The 17,763-nt window shown below is 40.6% G+C and overlaps 1 protein-coding gene across 8 annotated transcripts in view; it reads right to left on the bottom strand.

The window, feature by feature from the left end:
- The window catches only part of ATE1 (arginyltransferase 1), a 75,348-nt gene that overhangs the window by 37,854 nt on the left and 19,731 nt on the right, over positions 1–17,763 (bottom strand). For 7 of the 8 annotated variants that reach the window (XR_014564932.1, XM_083741398.1, XM_083741402.1 and 4 more), the window contains 2 exons: positions 10,692–10,724; positions 3,018–3,199 (listed from right to left, as the gene is read on the bottom strand). Coding sequence is in view for 7 of the 8 variants with exons in the window: in XM_083741398.1 (XP_083597524.1) it covers positions 3,018–3,199; positions 10,692–10,724 (215 nt within the window). In the remaining variant the exon portion in view is untranslated. The remainder of the gene's footprint in view (positions 1–3,017; positions 3,200–10,691; positions 10,725–17,763) is intronic. The other variant, XM_083741403.1, reaches the window with a different exon arrangement.

Here is a 17,763-nt window from a genome sequence, read left to right as displayed (position 1 = left end):
CTTTCATCTAACTTGGGACAACACTCTAAGTGATGTGTGTGAAGAATGCACAACTGCCAATTTCCCCTCATTTTGTTCTAGCCAGCAGTACTCCTACTTGGCCTTCCAGCCTCAGCTTTTGTTTGAAGTGTTTCAACAAAGTAGGTGGCAGATGAGGACTAAAAATGGTCTGCTGCTAATGGTCTGCAATTCCTCTTGCAGGTAGTGGCTGGGCCACTGTGGTGTCCTAGATTTTTTTTGGGGGGGGGGCATTCTAACTGCTAAGGAAAAAAAGACAGACAACTAAAATAGAAGTTTAAGTAAGCCTGCCTGAATGACACAAGATATATACAAGGGTAGCCAATGTGCCCATTATTCAAGCAAATACGACAACCCACTCATTTTAGGCAAAAAAATACCGTATTTTTCGCTTTATAACACGCACCCGACCGTAACACGCACATCGTTTTTAGAGGAGGAAAACAAGGAAAAAAATTATTCTAAACGAAACAGTGGATGTATGATTTTTGTGGTTCATGCTGTGGCCACAGACATGTGATCTGACGGTGAGTTTGGGGTAGCCCAATGCAAAAAAAGGATGCTGCTAATAATGCAGGCGAGGGGTTTAAGGGGAGAAGGAACACGCGTGGGGTGGGTGGAGAAGGATGCTGCTAATAATGCAGAAGAGGGGTATAAGAGGAGAAGGCTCCTCTCCTCTCCTGCTTTGCTCCTTTGAAGCAAGCAGGCTCTGCTTCTCTCCCACCTCCCCGGCTTAGTGAGCTGAAAAACTTTGCTGCTATTTAGCGAGCTGAGTGGGGAGGAGAGAGGGACAGAGAGCATGGTTGCTTTAAAGGAGCCAACCGGACAGGAGCCACTTACACTCGTGTAAGCGGCTCCTCTCCTCTCCCGCTTTGCTCCTTTAAAGCAAGCAGGCTCTCTGTCCCTCTCTCCTCCCACTTTGCTGTTTCAAAGTGAGCCACGGAGGAGGGAAGGAAGGGGAACCATGGATCCTCTGCTCACGACTGCAGCAGATCCCCCCGCCATCCATAGGCATTCGCTCCATAACATGCACAGACATTTCCCCTTACTTTCTAGGAGGAAAAAAGTGAGTGTTATGGTGCAAAAAATACGGTAATTAAATCCCAAAGAAACATCTACAAAGACCTGAAAAGCACAAAGTCCATAGATTTCGCAGTCATTAATATTTGCCTTAATGACTTCAGGTAGCATTATGCATGTTAACTTATGCGTGAATTTTCATTTTGAGAGTAAAACCATTCAAACAAATTCCTTTATTAATATATATTATCTTTGTCCTTTTGGTTGCTTTTCCAGAACTAGAAGTTACAACATACCACTTCATCATTTGTCTAATGCATGGGTAGGCAAACTAAGGCCCAAGGGTTGGATCCGGCCCAATTGCCTTCTAAATCCGGCCCGCGGACGGACCAGGAATCAGCGTGTTTTTACATGAGTAGAATGTGCCCTTTTATTTAAAATGCATCTCTGGGTTATTTGTGGGGCATAGGAATTTGTTCATTATTTCCCCCCTAAAAAAATATATAGTCCGCCCCCCCCCCCAAGGTCTGAGGGACAGTGGACTGGCCCCCTACTGAAAAAGTTTGCTGACCCCTGGTCTAATGGATTGGGTTCTTAGACCGTGGGTTTTTCTGAAGGGGCCCACTCATTTAAAGATGTTTAAGCAATATTTTAAAATAGGATTCAAACTAATAATGCCACCAAGCTCAGGAAAGGCTTTTCCAAACATCCCTGAATAAAATTGGTAACAGCCTGCATAGTGTCAAGTTCCTCCACAGCTTCTTAAGGGCTCTCTATTCCTAGCCTTCTGTTAACTTAGGTAACTAAGTTACTTTAGTAACTTCAAATTAAGGCGTCTACTCCTGGAGGGAGTTCATATTTACTCCAGGTTTAAGAAGCTGGCAACCTGACTCATGAAAACAGACAGAACCTAACCAAATTTACACCAGGGATGGGAAAATCTGTGGACTTCAAGATATTGGCTATCCCACTTTACATTACCCTTGAAGACAGTTCTTTTCATATGAGTTTAATAAGCTTGTCTAGGTGTCACCTTACATACTCTATAGCAGGCATGGCCAAACTTGGCCCTCCAGCTGTTTTAGGACTACAATTCCCATCATCCCTGACCACTGGTCCTGTTAGCTAGGGATGATGGGAGTTGTAGTCCCAAAACAGCTGGAGGGCCAAGTTTGGCCATGCCTGATCTATAGGCAAGGGCAGCCAGTGTGTCTGCCAAATGCTGAACTACAGCTTCCTTCACACTGGCTGAGGCAGTTGGTGTTGCAGTCCAACATAAGATGAAGAACCAGGGGTTCCACACTCCTCCTTTACAGTTTATTATATATAGTGAAAGTACTACAGGCAACCCAAAACGCTGCTAAATCAGCATATTATCAAGGAATAGGAAACTAAAAACATCACTATTGGCAGCACTCCTGTGAGGGAAAAGCATTCCATCTGTAGGCAAGCAAATGTGAAAGTGTGGGATTGACACCACACTGGTCAGTTCCAACTGAAAAAACAAAGAAACAAAGCTACTTTCTGCATTTAAGGGAGTCACTTGTGGGAATGGTCCTTCACGCATGCAAACAAATGCACAACATTATTATGTGAATACAAAACTGAGTGATGATGACCTGGTTTTGGATCTGTGAGAAAGGGAAGCCAAACAGCAACAGAACAGTCGTTTGAAATGGCCCAATACAGCAAAAGTGGTACCACAGAGCTGATCTGGCCACACGTTTCACTTCTTACTTCCATCTTCCAAAGTAGATTAAACACTTTGCTTTAAACACTGAAGTCAACCTAATTTAAATACTCAGACCAATTAAATTAGAACCTATGAGGTAAATGTTTTTCTTACTCTAAAAAAATTAAAATAAAATAAAGCGAAGCAGGCCTTTCATGTAAGACTTTGGTTTTCATTTTCATTCTATGCTTTAAAATGCCAATAGACCTTGAAATGACTACTACATAATTAAAAAATACTTCCTTACCTTAGTGCAGAGTATACGCCTAAAGATAGGGAAGAATAATCAGGATCATAGTAGAGATACACAGATGACACAGACTTTGGAAGGATGTCAATGACACCCACAGCAATTATCTTTCCATCAAACCAATACTGCTGGTGGAAAGAACCATAGCCACAATCTGGACCATTAGGTAGATTTTCTGCCTAGAGAGGATAGATCAGCATAAATTTAATTGCAAATTTTAATCAGTTTATAAAACCGTAACATTATCTTTAACAATGAGAACCATTTTGAAATTCAAACAAGCAAATGCACTGAGTAACGTAAAACTGAGATAAAAGTAAGACTCTGCTCAGTGAATTAGGCCCTTCACATAACCAAAGCCAAACAAAATGACAGATGGAAATCTGAAAGTTTTAGGTGTAGAAATAAGAGATTTCAAGAGATTTCTATGGAGCTATTTCCAAAACAGTTTACAATATATTCACATGTTATGTTAATATTTATTAACTAACAACCATCACATCTTGCTTTCGTTTCCTTGCATGTTTCCTTGTATCGAAGTCTACTGGCCTCAAATGTCATGCTTGGAAATAAGGGGGTTAACGTTTCTTAGCAGAGTTATGAGTGACACTGAAACTGATTAGCCATAAAATGAATAAACAGACAAATGAGTAAATAGAATCTAACAGAACAGATTCTGCTCACTTGTTCTTCATCTTTAAAAGATGTGGATAACTAGCTGCATGTAGAGATATGCTGAAAAGTATACTTTCACAGGATTATGAGGATAAGATCATGCATGTGAAGAAAATTTATACAGGGAGCCAGCCCTAAGTTATAAAAAATCACAAACAAAAGCTTTGTTGGAGAACTATAAACTATATTCAACTGGATTATACTCATTAAATTAGAACTGCTTGAGGTAAGCACTCTGGAGGAAAAATGGGGTATACATGTTTGAAATAAATCAATAAATATTAAGTACACTGGTCCTCTCCTCCTCTTGCAACTTAAGAAACCCTTCTTGTCCAAGACAATAATCTAATTCACCTTCACTCCATCACATCAATCTTTTAGCATTTACGGGAATATTTCAACAAAACTGGATTAGAAAGGAGTCATTTAATAATTCTGCAGAACAATATGATAAAAACATCCACGGCTGAAATATTTTTAGCTTCTGAGCAACCATGCTTCATTTCTGCTATTTAAAACAGATGCAATGGATATAGGAGTTTTAAAACTAAAACAAACTCACATTTTGATTACTGTTGTTTATATAACACAACTACAGTGGTGCCTCGCAAGATGAAATTAATTCGTTCCGCAAGTTTTTTCTTCTTGCGAGATTTTCGTCTTGTGAAGCACGGTTTCCCATAGGAATGCGTTGAAAATCAATTAATGCGTTCCTAGGGAGACCACCTTCAGACCAGGTCCGGGGACAGTCTGTCCCCGGACCTCCTCTGAAGGCTGACGGGGGAGAAGGACTTTTCTCCCCACCGCCAGCCTTCAGAACAGCCTTCTGAAGGCTGGCGGTGGGAAGAAAAGGCCTTCTCCCGCCGCCAGCCTTCAGAAGAGTTCCCCGCAGGGCTCTCCAAGCTGCGGATAGCAGCCTGCTGCCCCACACGAGGGGCCCTCTTCTTCAGAGCGCCCCTCGCGCGGGGCAGACATTCGCAGCTTGGGGAGCCCTGCAGGACTTCCCCGCAGGGCTCTCCAAGCTGCGGATAGGGGCAGCAGGCTGCTATCCGCAGCTTGGAGAGCCCTGCGGGGAACTCTTCTGAAGGCTGGCGGGGGAGAAGGGCTTTTCTTCCCACCGCCAGCCTTCAGAACAGCCTTCTGAATGTTGGTGGTGGGGAGGAAAACCTTCCTCCCACCGCAAGTCTTCAAGACAGGTCCGGGAACAGAGGAGAAGCGCTGCGCGCCTTCCCCTCTGTTCCCAGACCTGTCCTGAAGGCTTGCGGTGGGAGGAGGGCTTTCCTCCCCACCGCCAACATTCAGAATGCTGTTCTGAATGTTGGCGGTGGGGAGGAAAAACCCTCCTCCCACCGCAAACCCCGGGAACAGGCCTTCAGGACAGGTCCAGGAACAGAGGAGAAGGTGCACTGCACTTCCCCGCTGTCCCCGGAGATTTCCCTATGGGCTTTCGTCTTGTGAAGCAAGCCCATAGGGAAATTCGTCTTGCGAAGCCGCTAAAAATCGGAAAACCCTTTCGTCTTGCTGGTTTTTCGTTTAGCGAGGCATTCGTCTTGCGGGGCACCACTGTACTATGCATAGTACTTTACAAAAGTGCATTATTAATATATTAATTCAGTTACTTGAGCACCTTCAATGAATCCAAAGACATTGGCCACATTTAGATCATCATAGCTCAGCTTAATATGCCAAGATACACACGAGCCTTTTGACCACATAAAAGCCCCTTTGTGGAAAAGCACAATTAAACTAGGTAGTGTCTAATGTACAATACTTTCCAATTTTGTTTGATCCAGAAAACTATGTAGTTATCAGCTTCTGAACAAGCCAGCTTATTAAACCAACTTCAAACCATGGTTTACAATCCTGGCTTTTCTTGAAGGTAGTTTTCTGGTTCATATGAGATGGAAAACTTGATTAGTTAAAAACTTCCTGTTTTATTTGTGGCACATGTGAAAGGGCTGTATGCATTTGCAAAAAGGTTGTGTCTATCTCAACTTTATGAGTCAAGAAACAGCCATCCATCCAAAGTCAGCTCAGTAACTACTGAATCTAAAGGTACTGAAATACAAACTATGAACATTATTCTTTATATACCACATATGTGTAATCTGTACTAATAGCCTGAGGATGTAGTAGGACAGATTTGCTTCAGCCTCTATGTTATCAAATGCCAGGATGACATTACTTTGTAATAATTTCCAATGAGATTGACACAGGAGGTTATTTTCAATTTTTTCCTACAGATAAAAGCTAGTTATAAATTCTACTTGAATTCCTATTCCATTTTAACCAGAAGTTATTTGTCTGTTGTTATCCACTATATTCTGATAGCATACCTTTTTTTGCACCTAACAACCATCTTATGACTTCCTTAGATGTGATTTTAAAATTTATCCTGTACTCAGGATAAATAAATAAAAACTGGAAGTAACAGGAGGGTTGCAGGCAAGCCAAGACCATGGCACGAGACACAACTGAGGCTACGTAGCAGGACTGCTTGGAGTTAAAAGAAGTTAAAAGAATCAGCTGATAATATTTGTACAAGTGGATAGAGAACTGGAGGAATGGGAGGAAAGGGAATGCAAGTCAGAGAACCAAGCAGGGAGGAAGGCTTATGCACAGTGTTTACAAAACTGGAAACGGGCATTTAAGAGAATCATTCTAAGAGCATATAACTATTCAGTAATGAAATAGCTCCCACTGATCTGCATTTATCTTAACAAAACAAAATCTTTTCAGTAGTTATAGCTGAAAAAGTACTACAAACTTCAAATAACCAAACAAATCTAGTTTATCCTCCAAAAAAATAAATCCATAGGCACAGCTTACTCCCATTAGACTAGTTAAGCAACATCAATCACTTCAACAGTGATACATGTCAATTGCTTCTGCTTAACGAGTTGGTGCTTATAAAGAAGAGCTGAAAATCTTTACAGAGTCACTTCCCTGGCAACACAAATAGACTATTCTTTACATATAGACTGCACTTTTCTTTCCAATAACATGCTTATTCTTTTAATAATTTAAAGACTCTACATGAAAAAATCAAACAGTTTTTTTGAAAAAAACACTTTACTACTGCCAAGAGAGTTTTCTCTAAAGAGTTTATTGAGAATTCAAAAGAAAAACAGAACTCAGTCACATAAAGTTTAATTTTTGTTTTGAAATTATTTGTGACATACATGGTAAAGAGGCTTTGCAACGATCACGTGGAGTTTGCTTTTAGTTGGAGAATTTCAAAAATCCCTATAGCCTTGGATATTTAAGACTTTTTATTTGGCTTCTTCTAATTGAAAACATGTGCAAGTGGTGCCAAACAAAATTCAGTTCAAGATTCAAAATATCAATAAAAAGCATTGCAGGGGGAAAAATCCTTGGCATAAACCTTCCTTTTTTACAGCAAAGTGTACATAAGCACCCATACAGCCATACAAAATAAGGCAAATAATGGAAATCGGTTGCCTTATTTGACGAGGTGATAAAAGCTCTTTCCCCATTAAGTCTAATGATCCCGATTAGCCTTCATAGCCTTCAGGTTGGGAAAATGTAAAACTGGGTGGGGGTGATTAGATTCAGCAGAGAAAAGGAACAAACTCTCCACACATGGCTTCATTCAAACAGCAACATATCAAATTACTGGTGCAATTACTATAACCTGACAATTTCATTACACCCATGTGGTAGTTAACTCTTTAAGACCTACAACAAACAAAGTCCTCTTAGCTGTTATAAATGAAGTAATCTGAAGCCTCGACTCTAAAACCTGTTCTAATTATTCACCAGCCCTGGTTATCTGTTTTTAAGAAGCAAAAACAAAGTTGAAAACATTTAGGTGCCTTTGAGGTTTCTTTTTAAGGCAAAGGAGCTCAAAACACAAAATAGTTATTGAAAATGCAAAGTACATATTCTGCTTTGATAACGTCAAGTTTATATTTTGCAAAGAAGGCTATAGTGCGTAAGATATGTTCATCCTTAGTCATCCAAATCTCCCCAAATATTTTTCTCAAAGTAAGATAAGTTAACATGCATTCTCAGTGAGGTTTGTTACTTGCCACTCAACTGCAGGGGAGCACTAGAGAGAAACTTAGTGATGATAGTATGCACTATATATCCTAGCAGAATAGTAGGGTGAAGCATCTCTAGCATGCTGGGGTGGGATGGATGTGTAAAGACGCTACAAACAAATTCTGCCTCACCAAAAATGCCATTAGTCAAGCATATAATACAAACCTGTTTTTCTAATGGCATGCATAAACTGAGCCTCACGGGGGCTCTATGTGTTCTCATACTGATCTGCCTTAAAAAACTGCCCACCCTGTAAGGTATCCAACAGCAGTCTGTGCTAATATTTTGCATCAGTGAGTAAGGATTAGCCACCCACTCATGAATGGGGGGGGGGGGAGAGAATCTGCAAAGTATCCTATCAATTCTGATGGGGGTTTCAAATTCTCATGTTATGGCTAATTAAGGAGATCAGACAAGCTAAATCTGATCAAGAAGCCAAACACTGTTTCAAGAAGGAAAGCAAGTAGGGAGTCAAGAAAGGAATGCATTTCAGAAGCCCCACATGCACGGGATAGGATAATTTAAAAGGTATCAATTTGCAATTCCAAGTGGATACTTGAAAAACAAAAGGGAAATTATGCTTGCTGCATTTAAATCTTTTAGTTATTAAGCTTAAAAAATCAATTATGTGCAGTTAATAGTTTTAAAGAAACATGTGTCAGAAAAATACATCAATCAATTTCTTTAGTGAATATCCATTAATCAGATTTTGGCTTGTTCAATGTATATGCAAATTTATTTTGTTGCCTAACACAAAGTTGCTTTACACAGGGCAGACTCTAGGCAACTCGTAATCAACATACAAAATTATTTAAAACTTCAGGCATTTAAAATTTAACCAAACCAAAATGGGAACTTAAATGCAAATTGTATTCATTCATTCAGTCAGTCTGTAATCCCAGGGCAGTGTACAAAATCAAGAACATAATTTATGGAGTATAATAACAAAAGCATAATACAGATCATAATAACAGACAGAGTAATAATAAAATAAATATTGTAACAGTCATCCCCCTACACATAACAGGCCATAGATTTAATTGCTGAAGGCTTGGGTAAAGATGAATGTTTTTGCCTGGCACCTAAAGACAGGTGAGGATGGTGCCAGGTAAGCCTCTCTGGGGAGAGCACAGATGGGGAGCTACAACAGAAAAGACCTATTCCCGTGTTGTCGTCTTCCAAACCTCTCGGGGACATGGAGAAGGACCTCAGGTGACAAGTGCAGGGTCAGTTCATATGGGGAGAGGTAGTATTTGAAGTCCTGAGCCATGTAAGCTTTTATAGGTCAGTGCCAGCACTTTGAAATGGACCCAGAAACTAATTGGCAGCCAGCGCCATTGAGCCAAGATCAGCGTTATAAGCTGAACTTGTATTGTCCTGGTGAGCAATCTAGCCATCAAATTTGGCACCAGCTGAAGTTTCTGACCAAACTGCGGGAGGCAGTGGAAGACAGGAGTGCCTGGTGTGCTCTGGGGTCACAAAGAGTCGAGCACAACTAAACGACTAAACAACAACAACAACAAGTTTCTGAACCATCTTCAGGGGCAGCCCCACATATAGCACACTGCAATAATCCAACTTAGTGGTTACCAGAGCATAGGCCACAGAAACTGGGCTATCCCTTTCCATATAGGGGCACAGCTGGACCACCAGCCAAAGAAGGCATTCTGGACTACCAAGGCCACCTGCAGTAATGGATCCAGGAACACCCCCAAGCCATGTACCTGCTCCTCTATATTGTTTAACATTCAAACTAGGCTAACATATGCCCTACATTGGGGTGGTGAGATCTCAGGGGCTGAATGCAGGCCTTCCATGTCTCTCTATTTAGCCCTCAGAACTCTCCCCAGGCCCTCTCCAACTTAATTCACAAGGGAATGAAACTTGTGGGCTGAAAAAGGATCCGCACCCCTGCCCTACATCCACCCCACTGCCAAAACATCAGACTCAGCAACTGAAAACTGGCTAGCGTTGGCTCTAATTCAGGGGTTTAAACGTATGTGTTCCTCACTGTGTGAGGGAAAGTGGAGTAGGCCATTTTGAAATGGGGAGCCTGTTCCCTGTGTGAATTTGAATCCTGACTGCTAACCACACGGGGAGCCTACCTGCAGACAGCAGGCTTCCTGCTTTAGAACATCTGCCCCAAATGTGGGCAGTGGCTGGAATGGAAGGAAGCAAACACAGCCATGCTCTTTCCCTCACACGAAGGGGGAGGTACATGTATGAGTGTCCGGACATGGATCCAGTCATTATTCAACTGGTATACCAAGAAAAAAATCCAGTAAATGGGAGCAATCGATAACGTGGTATAAAATATGGATTTCAATATACACATACCAGGATTCAGCAAGACTGAAAAGGTTTTTTAGGTGTCACAGCGAAGACTCACCCATGGCCTTATTTATTAGCTTGCATAGGTTAAACTTTACAACAAAATTCACTTTGATGGACAAGTCCCCATGGTCATTTGGAAAAAAACAACAACCAAAAAACAAAGTTTGTATTCCACCTTGTCTCCAAGAATTCCAAGGTGGCACACGTGGTTCTTCCCCTATTTTATCACCACAACAACTTTGTAAGGTAGGTAAGGAGGTAAGAATGAGAGAAACTGACTGATCACCTAATGAGCTTCATGACAGAATGGTGATCTGAACCACTAATGAAATATTATCTTCATTCAAGAACCATACGTTAGTCCTCTATAGTATTCAGTTAAGAAATCTTGTGCAAACTCACTTAGCATTTTTAAGAGACTCGAAGTATTCAACAAGTCACAACAAAATCAAATAGACGCAGATTATCCAATTTACTGGAACTGAGGAAATGTTATGTTTTGCATTATAAATGTAATGGTAGACACCAGGCAGAGGAGGTGAACTATAAATCTGTATTAAAAATGTAAATATTTTGAGTTAAAACATGATTTCTTACCTCAAGTGGAGATTCACAGAGGAACCTTGTGAACTGCATTTGGGATGTTTATCCAGAGTCCAGGGCACCAAGGATACATGTCCAGTATGCAAGAACATACATAAACATAACAAAGGGAAAAACAAATAAATCAGAAGGTTTTTAACATAGATGTATAGCTAACTATTACGTTAGGAATTCAACTTGTACTTAACTAGCAGCCTCATACGCAGTGTTGCTGTGAATTGCTAATAAACCCCAAAAAACTCAATGCAATTTTGAAATCAGTAGTTAAAATTACTGCATCCCCCCCCCCCCAATGTGCAGTTCTCTATTTTAATTCAAAGTAGTGCCCAACTGCATCCAAACAGACAAAGATCTGTTCTCAGATGCATAATTTGGTTATGATATCTTAAGTGGTGTCCAAATCTATAGTGAACTGACAAACAAGTTTCCAAAATATATAGTAGAAGCATGACTAAGGTATATTCAATGGGTTACAGTAATTTACAGATGAGTTCAAGTTGCCTCTTCTATAAACCACAACAACATTTAGAAATAAGAAGGGCAATAATTGCTTTGTGAAAATCCCCCATGGTATGAATACAATAGTAGCTTTCTTAAGTTAAATGCTTGGAAATTTATTTGGGTGGCTTTGGTGTTTGAAAACTGCCGCATCCTTAACTATTCTACAATGAACTAAGCCCTCATTTGAAGTTACTGATTAAAGTTAACAAATTATTCAGAGAAAAGTCGGTTGGCAAGACTACGAACAACATTAAGCTAGGGACTGGAATATTTGAACCACTAGATATTTAAAATTGCAGGATTGTCTAATGAAACAGCTATGGCAACTAGGAATCAGGGTAGCAATTAGATCTTGTACATACATCAAGTGATCCAAGATTCTCAGCTATGGCCTAATAATGTTGAAAATTCGTTTCCTCGTCACATTATCCTGAGTGGGGATTTTCGCCCATATTTGCAGTATCCAACTCCCAAAAACACAGGGCAGGAATCTTTCAACCCACAGATGTTTTGCTCTGGTTTAGTCAGTCAAACCTTGCATGGCAGAGTTGCATCCCCTCCCTCCCCCAACCCTATCACACAAATGGTCTGCTATAGGAGGACAAGCGCTTCACTCTTCCACCTCAAAAAGAGGGAAGAAATCATACTAAAAGCACCTTCCCACATGAAAGCCTTGCTCACCTGACATTCTCTATGTGTGAGGACAAGCAAACTACTACCCAACCAATAGAACATCACCTCTTCACCCCTGCACTCCTCAAAATCTGCTCTAGAAGGTTGAGAGAACCTCACTGGAACATATTTGTGAGTGTGCAGGGGGGAGGGGAGGAAGATGAAGTTCTATTGCATTAGCAAAAGTTCACTTGCACATTACTGGATTCCACCGACATATGCATTGTGAAGGAAAGGCAGGTGCAGTTGGCCAGCACCAAAGGCTAGTAAGCAATCTGAACCAGGGCTCAGTGAATGGATTTCCATTTCTGCTTGGGTTCATTCTCATTTGCCACGTGCAAGTGTCAGGTCCTACTGAGGAGTGACCTTCTCCACGCATACAAGGCATGCATGGAGTCGTCAGACCATTCCTAATGTTCAACACCTTGCTGCCCCTGCTTCGCCCCAAAACAGCAAAAAAATGAGGCTCCTATGTGTGTACAACTGCAAAGGTTGTGGAATCAGGACCAGCAAGGTGATTATCATGGGGAGCAGGACTAGTCGGGAGTCTTCCCCAAGCATCTCCAAAATGGTCAAGTGGCAGGGTACCCTTTTCCAAAGGATCTAGTGCATCTGTGAAGAATGTCTGAATATGGCGTCTAAGGTGACTGCTGCATGGATGCATCCAATACATAAATTTCAGCAGCACAGTTTGAGACACAGTAACATCTGGTTGGCCACTGAGTGACTAGAATGCTGGATTAGATATGCCCTTGGTCTGATCCAGCAGAACGGTTCTTATAGTCCATTTGTACAGAACATGACATTCAAGAAGAAAGACATAATGTATTGCTGACACGAGAGCCCCTCTAGTAAGCATAAACCACTTGAAAGCCCTTTTTAAAAATGAGAAAAGCCTGGAGCTTTCAGTTTATACTGGAGGAACCACAAATAACTCTGAGCACACCTGCAAAAGAGCAGCACACAAAGATGGGAGCTGAATGACATTTTGAGCAACGATTCAAAAGAAAGAGCGATATACAATTTGTAAGAGGGTCCAGTATCTGAACATCACTTGGAAAAGTCCTGCTTTACAAAACTTTAATTTGATTTCACACCTACAGCAAATTTAGACAAAGAGGTTGGTTTTAAATCATTGAGCCTCCCCGCTACAGTTTAGCAAGCATCCTTATATATTAGTGCCTTATAAATCATTCAACACATACTAATGATGGCAGACATTTATTTTGCTTGTTAACAAGAGTGTGGGTGGGGACTAGGAACATCATAGGGAATAAAGCGTACGGGTTGGTTAACACTTTCATACATGCACACACAAATACACATGTTCTTCCCTGCAACCTTTCCTCTCACGATTCTCCCACCCTCCCGTCAGTTTGGATAAAGGGGAAAAAATCAAGCAGTAGGGGGAACGAGAACCATTTGTGTGTGTCCCCGCCATCAATTCTCCTCTACAAACATTTCACAGCCCCATGCTGATATTACAAGGAAAACATGGTTTTGATATTCTTACCCTACCCTTTTTGCCTTGTAATGGATAGTACTAATCTCATTCTATGGGACCACCATCAACATTCAGAAATCTTCAGAAAATTGAAATGTTGAAAAATAGTATTTGTATACACTAAACCATTCATACCACAGGATAACCCAAAAAATGTCTGCTTGTGCTAAAACCCCAAACCAAAAATATATTTTCCTCCTGCGTCTACTACACACTATGGGTTGGATCCAGACTGTGTAATACTTAGAGGAGATCCAATGAAATCTTTGGGACTCTAGTCATCCCGAAGTCAATTCATATAAATGGGTCTACATCTGGCATGACTAGGTTGGGATCCAACCTTAGGGCCTGGTTTAAACAATATGCTGCCCAAAAGTTTGGGTCTCTTGAACTGATTGATTTATATGCAAATAAAGGTGTTTTTTGTAAACCGCTTTGAGTTTTGTTTCTACAGTCAAGCGGTATATAAATTTTACAAAATTAAAAAATGATAAACCTTGTTTATTGCTCACTATCAGTTGCTACTGAAGAGTTTGCATTTCTTGAAACCATTGAGTAAAGCAGGCATTAAGAACATAATAGCCATAAATTGCTAGGGTAGCATATGCCTTTAGGCCAATATTAAAAATGTATTTATATAGCAATGTTTTTATTCTATGTGCTCTGGTCCATAAATGCTTATGTCACAATTTGTTAACATGCCACTAGATGCTGTTTTAACTTGTCCATAAAACATGTGCCAACTGGAAAGCCATGAAGTACAGTTGACTATTTCATCAAAAGAAAGCAATATGGTTAAATACACCACCACCATGCAATTTAGATTCAAATGAATCAAGAACTAAAAATAAGGGTAATATGGATTCCTTCCCTACCACTATCTAATTTTGGTTTTGGTATTGTTCTTGCTGCAGTATGCCTGAAGCTGAAGGCAAGATCTAATTAACCTCCAAATGGATGGTAAATATTTAGACAAGCCCTTTGACAATCAAAAAGGAGACTTCCATAAGCCTAAGCCCTTGTCAAAGACAAGGGAACAGTGTGGAGTCTATTGTTAGGCCTTTCGGAGTCATTCACAACCAAGGTGTTCAAAAGACTGGGTAATCTGGAGCTTTAGGATTGAGGCATGGGAAAATTGTTGGTTTCATTATTCTAATTATACCTCTGAATTTGAGAGTTATAATGTAGTTTCCAAAGATCTATTCATATTTGAGAAAGAAGCAGATTGCTAAGCATCTGCATTACTTTGCTTTTATGCAGACCTCAGTAATTCCTTAATTAAAAGATCTGGCACCAGAGGAAGACATAGTTGACATTGGAAAGACTTTCAAGAATTTGAATTCTAGCTTTTTGTTGGTCAGCAAATGCCAAAACATTTTCTAAATATTTGCTGACTTTCCAGAGATTGTTATGCAACATTTTACTTCAAATACCTAAAGTTAACTTAGAATACATGAATGTCATGAGTTGTAGACATTGTTGGGCAGTCCACAGAAGAGCAAAAACATTTAGCACCTTTGATTGGACCAAACTCCCATCTATCAGAACAGGAGTAGGGAAACACTTTCGGTCGCATTCTCTTCTGGGCAACCAGTCAGATTTGGATACATGATGTATGCCACTTATGGCAAATGAAGCCATTTCAGAATGGGGCAAAAATTCCTATTCAAGAAGCATCACTTTCTCTGAAAGACCTAGCTGAATTACACACTGTGCTCTAGTGCAGTGTTTCCCAACCTTGGGCCTCCAGATGTTTTTGGCCTACAACTCCCATCATGCCTAGCTAGCAAGACCAGTGGTCAGGGATGATGGGAATTGTAGTTCAAAAACCGCTGGAGGCCCAAGGTTGGGAAACACTGCTCTAGTGTATCAATAAGTAAGCAAAAGAAGTGAAGATGCAGATTTCTTCCAAATATTTATATTTCAAGCTGGAAAGGGATTGTGGGCAAAGGCAAAATATTGTTTTTTAAACTGATCAGCTACTAGCCACAATGGTTATGCTCTACCTCCACTGTCACAGGAAGTATGCCTCTGAATACCAGTTGATGGGAATCACAAATGCTGCACTCAAGTCCTGCTTGCAGGCTGCCCATCTGGCTGGCCACTGTGAGAACAGGAGACTAGATCATGGATAGGCAAACTAAGGCAAACGAAGGCCCGGGGGCCGGATTCGGCCCAATATACTTCTAATTCTGGCCTGCGGACATTCCAGGAATCAGTGTGTTTTTACATGAGTAGAATGTGTGCTTTTATTGAAAATGCATCTCTGGGTTATTTGTGGGGCATAGGAATTCGTTAATTTCGCGCGCGCCCCATACAGTCCGGCCCCCCAAGGTCTGAGGGACAGTGGACCACCCCCTGATGAAAAAGTTTGCTGACCCCCTGGACTAGATGATCCTTGGGGCTGATCCAGTATGAACTGTAGCACATCATGTATTGAACCACCTGTTAGTCATACATGATTAGACCTACTGAGGTTAATGGAGATGACTAAAATAATAATAATAATAATAATAATAATAATAATAATAATAATAATAATATTTATTTATATCTCGCCCTCCCCAGCCGAAGCCGGGCTCAGAGCGGCTAACAACAGTAAAATGATAAAACATTCTAAAATCATTTCATTATAAAATTAATTCAAAACAGATTAATGGCAACCATTGGGCTAGAGTTCTGTGATGATTGCCAAAGGAGGGAGTCAGGCCAAAGGCCTGGCGGAACAGCTCTGTCTTGCAGGCCCTGCGGAAAGATGTCACGTCCCACAGGGCCCTAGTCTCTTGTGACAGAGCATTCCACCAGATCAGAGCCACAGCCGAAAAAGCCCTGGCTCTGGTTGAGGCCAGCCTAACCTCTCTGTGGCGTGGGTCCTCCAAGATGTTTTTGTCTGAAGACCGTAAGTTCCTCTGTGGGGCATACCAGGAGAGGCGGTCCCGTAGGTACGAGGGCTATTCATTCATATGGGTGTACTTCGAGCATAACTTGTTTAGATACAAACCCATGTTCTTTACCTTCCACGTGCTTCGGCCTCCATGTTGTCATTTTGGGGAGGCACTGCAGCTCCCCCCCTTCAGTAACATTATTGCATGCAGCTTTTTAGACAGTGAATATTTTGTAGGTCTTTAAATAAATTTTCTTCCAAAACAAATATTTTACTAAGCCTAAGGTAAGAAGGTAGTCCAGCTTTGCAGTGGAAACTGAGCAACACACAGTTTCTTTCCTATAAACTTGTCATTATAAAATATGCCAAATGTAGTGGAGTAGAATGCTTGCTTCAGTAAGGCTAAACAGCAATAAAATTGTTAACTATGGCTATTTGAGAGAACTACTGTCAGACTTATGATCATGTATGGAAATGTTTTCTAACTGGTGTAATTGCCACTTGGTTTGTTTTGGTTACCCTGCAGATGTAAACCGTTTCTTCAGAATACCATAAAGGGACTTAATTGCCAAACACGAGTTTTAACAAAAAGAGCATTATGGAAACTGCGTACGGCAGCCTCAAAATAGCAACCCTGTTATCAAAGACAGTAATAGAACATGGAAATATATTTTTTAAATTTAAACTTCTTAATCAGATATAAACTTGTTAATACTAGTAGTGGCATAACTTTAGTCCTGAGAATCTGACATTAAAGACTTCTAAGAAAAATAGCACCAAAGTACTATATAATAAAGGAAGTGTAATCCATGTGCACACACTTGGTATTCCTGATACTGTGTTAAGGAAGAAGAGACACAAAAATAGTTAAGTAATTGTAATGGAATTGCAGCTAGCAGTTGAACATTAAAATTTAAAAAATTACAGAGACCTCTTTATCAGGTAAAAGGAAGATGCTTAAGTAAACAAAGTGCTTACTTCTCGATAAATTTGAGTTACCTGACATAATAAAGGCAGATTTTAAGATGCAGACCATCCAATCTGCTCTATGTGTATGTTAATTTAAATTCCAGCACTTTTTATTTAGCCCCCTGAATTTTAATTCCAAGGCACAAGCCATGGCAAGTTTCCACTGAGGGGTTGCTGTTTCCTACTGAAAAAGAAATGGGGAGTATGCAGATGAGAAAAGACGCTGGTGTTGTCTTCCTCAGGAAAACCCTGCACATATTGTTTTGCTTGACGGCTACACTTTATAAGATCCACAGACAGCTTGTGTATTGCAACATTATGACTTGAAGACACGCTGTGCTAGTGGTGCAAGCTGCTGTCAATATAAACACTATCAAATTTGAAAAGCAAATTAAAACTATTTTTAATAGGCGAGGGTCTGTTAGTACCAATGCAAATCAACCATTCAGAGGGCTTCAGCATTTACTATGGAGCAATATTCCCTTTCTGCTATGGAACCAGTTTCAGAGACAGACATTTGTAGGGAGCAGAAGACT

Source organism: Podarcis gaigeae, assembly GCF_964106915.1.
Source record: "Podarcis gaigeae genome assembly, chromosome: 5".
In the NCBI taxonomy this organism is placed as follows: Eukaryota; Metazoa; Chordata; class Lepidosauria; order Squamata; family Lacertidae; genus Podarcis; species Podarcis gaigeae.
Note: the sequence above shows the minus strand (reverse complement) of the source record. Positions and strands in the feature narration are given on the sequence as shown.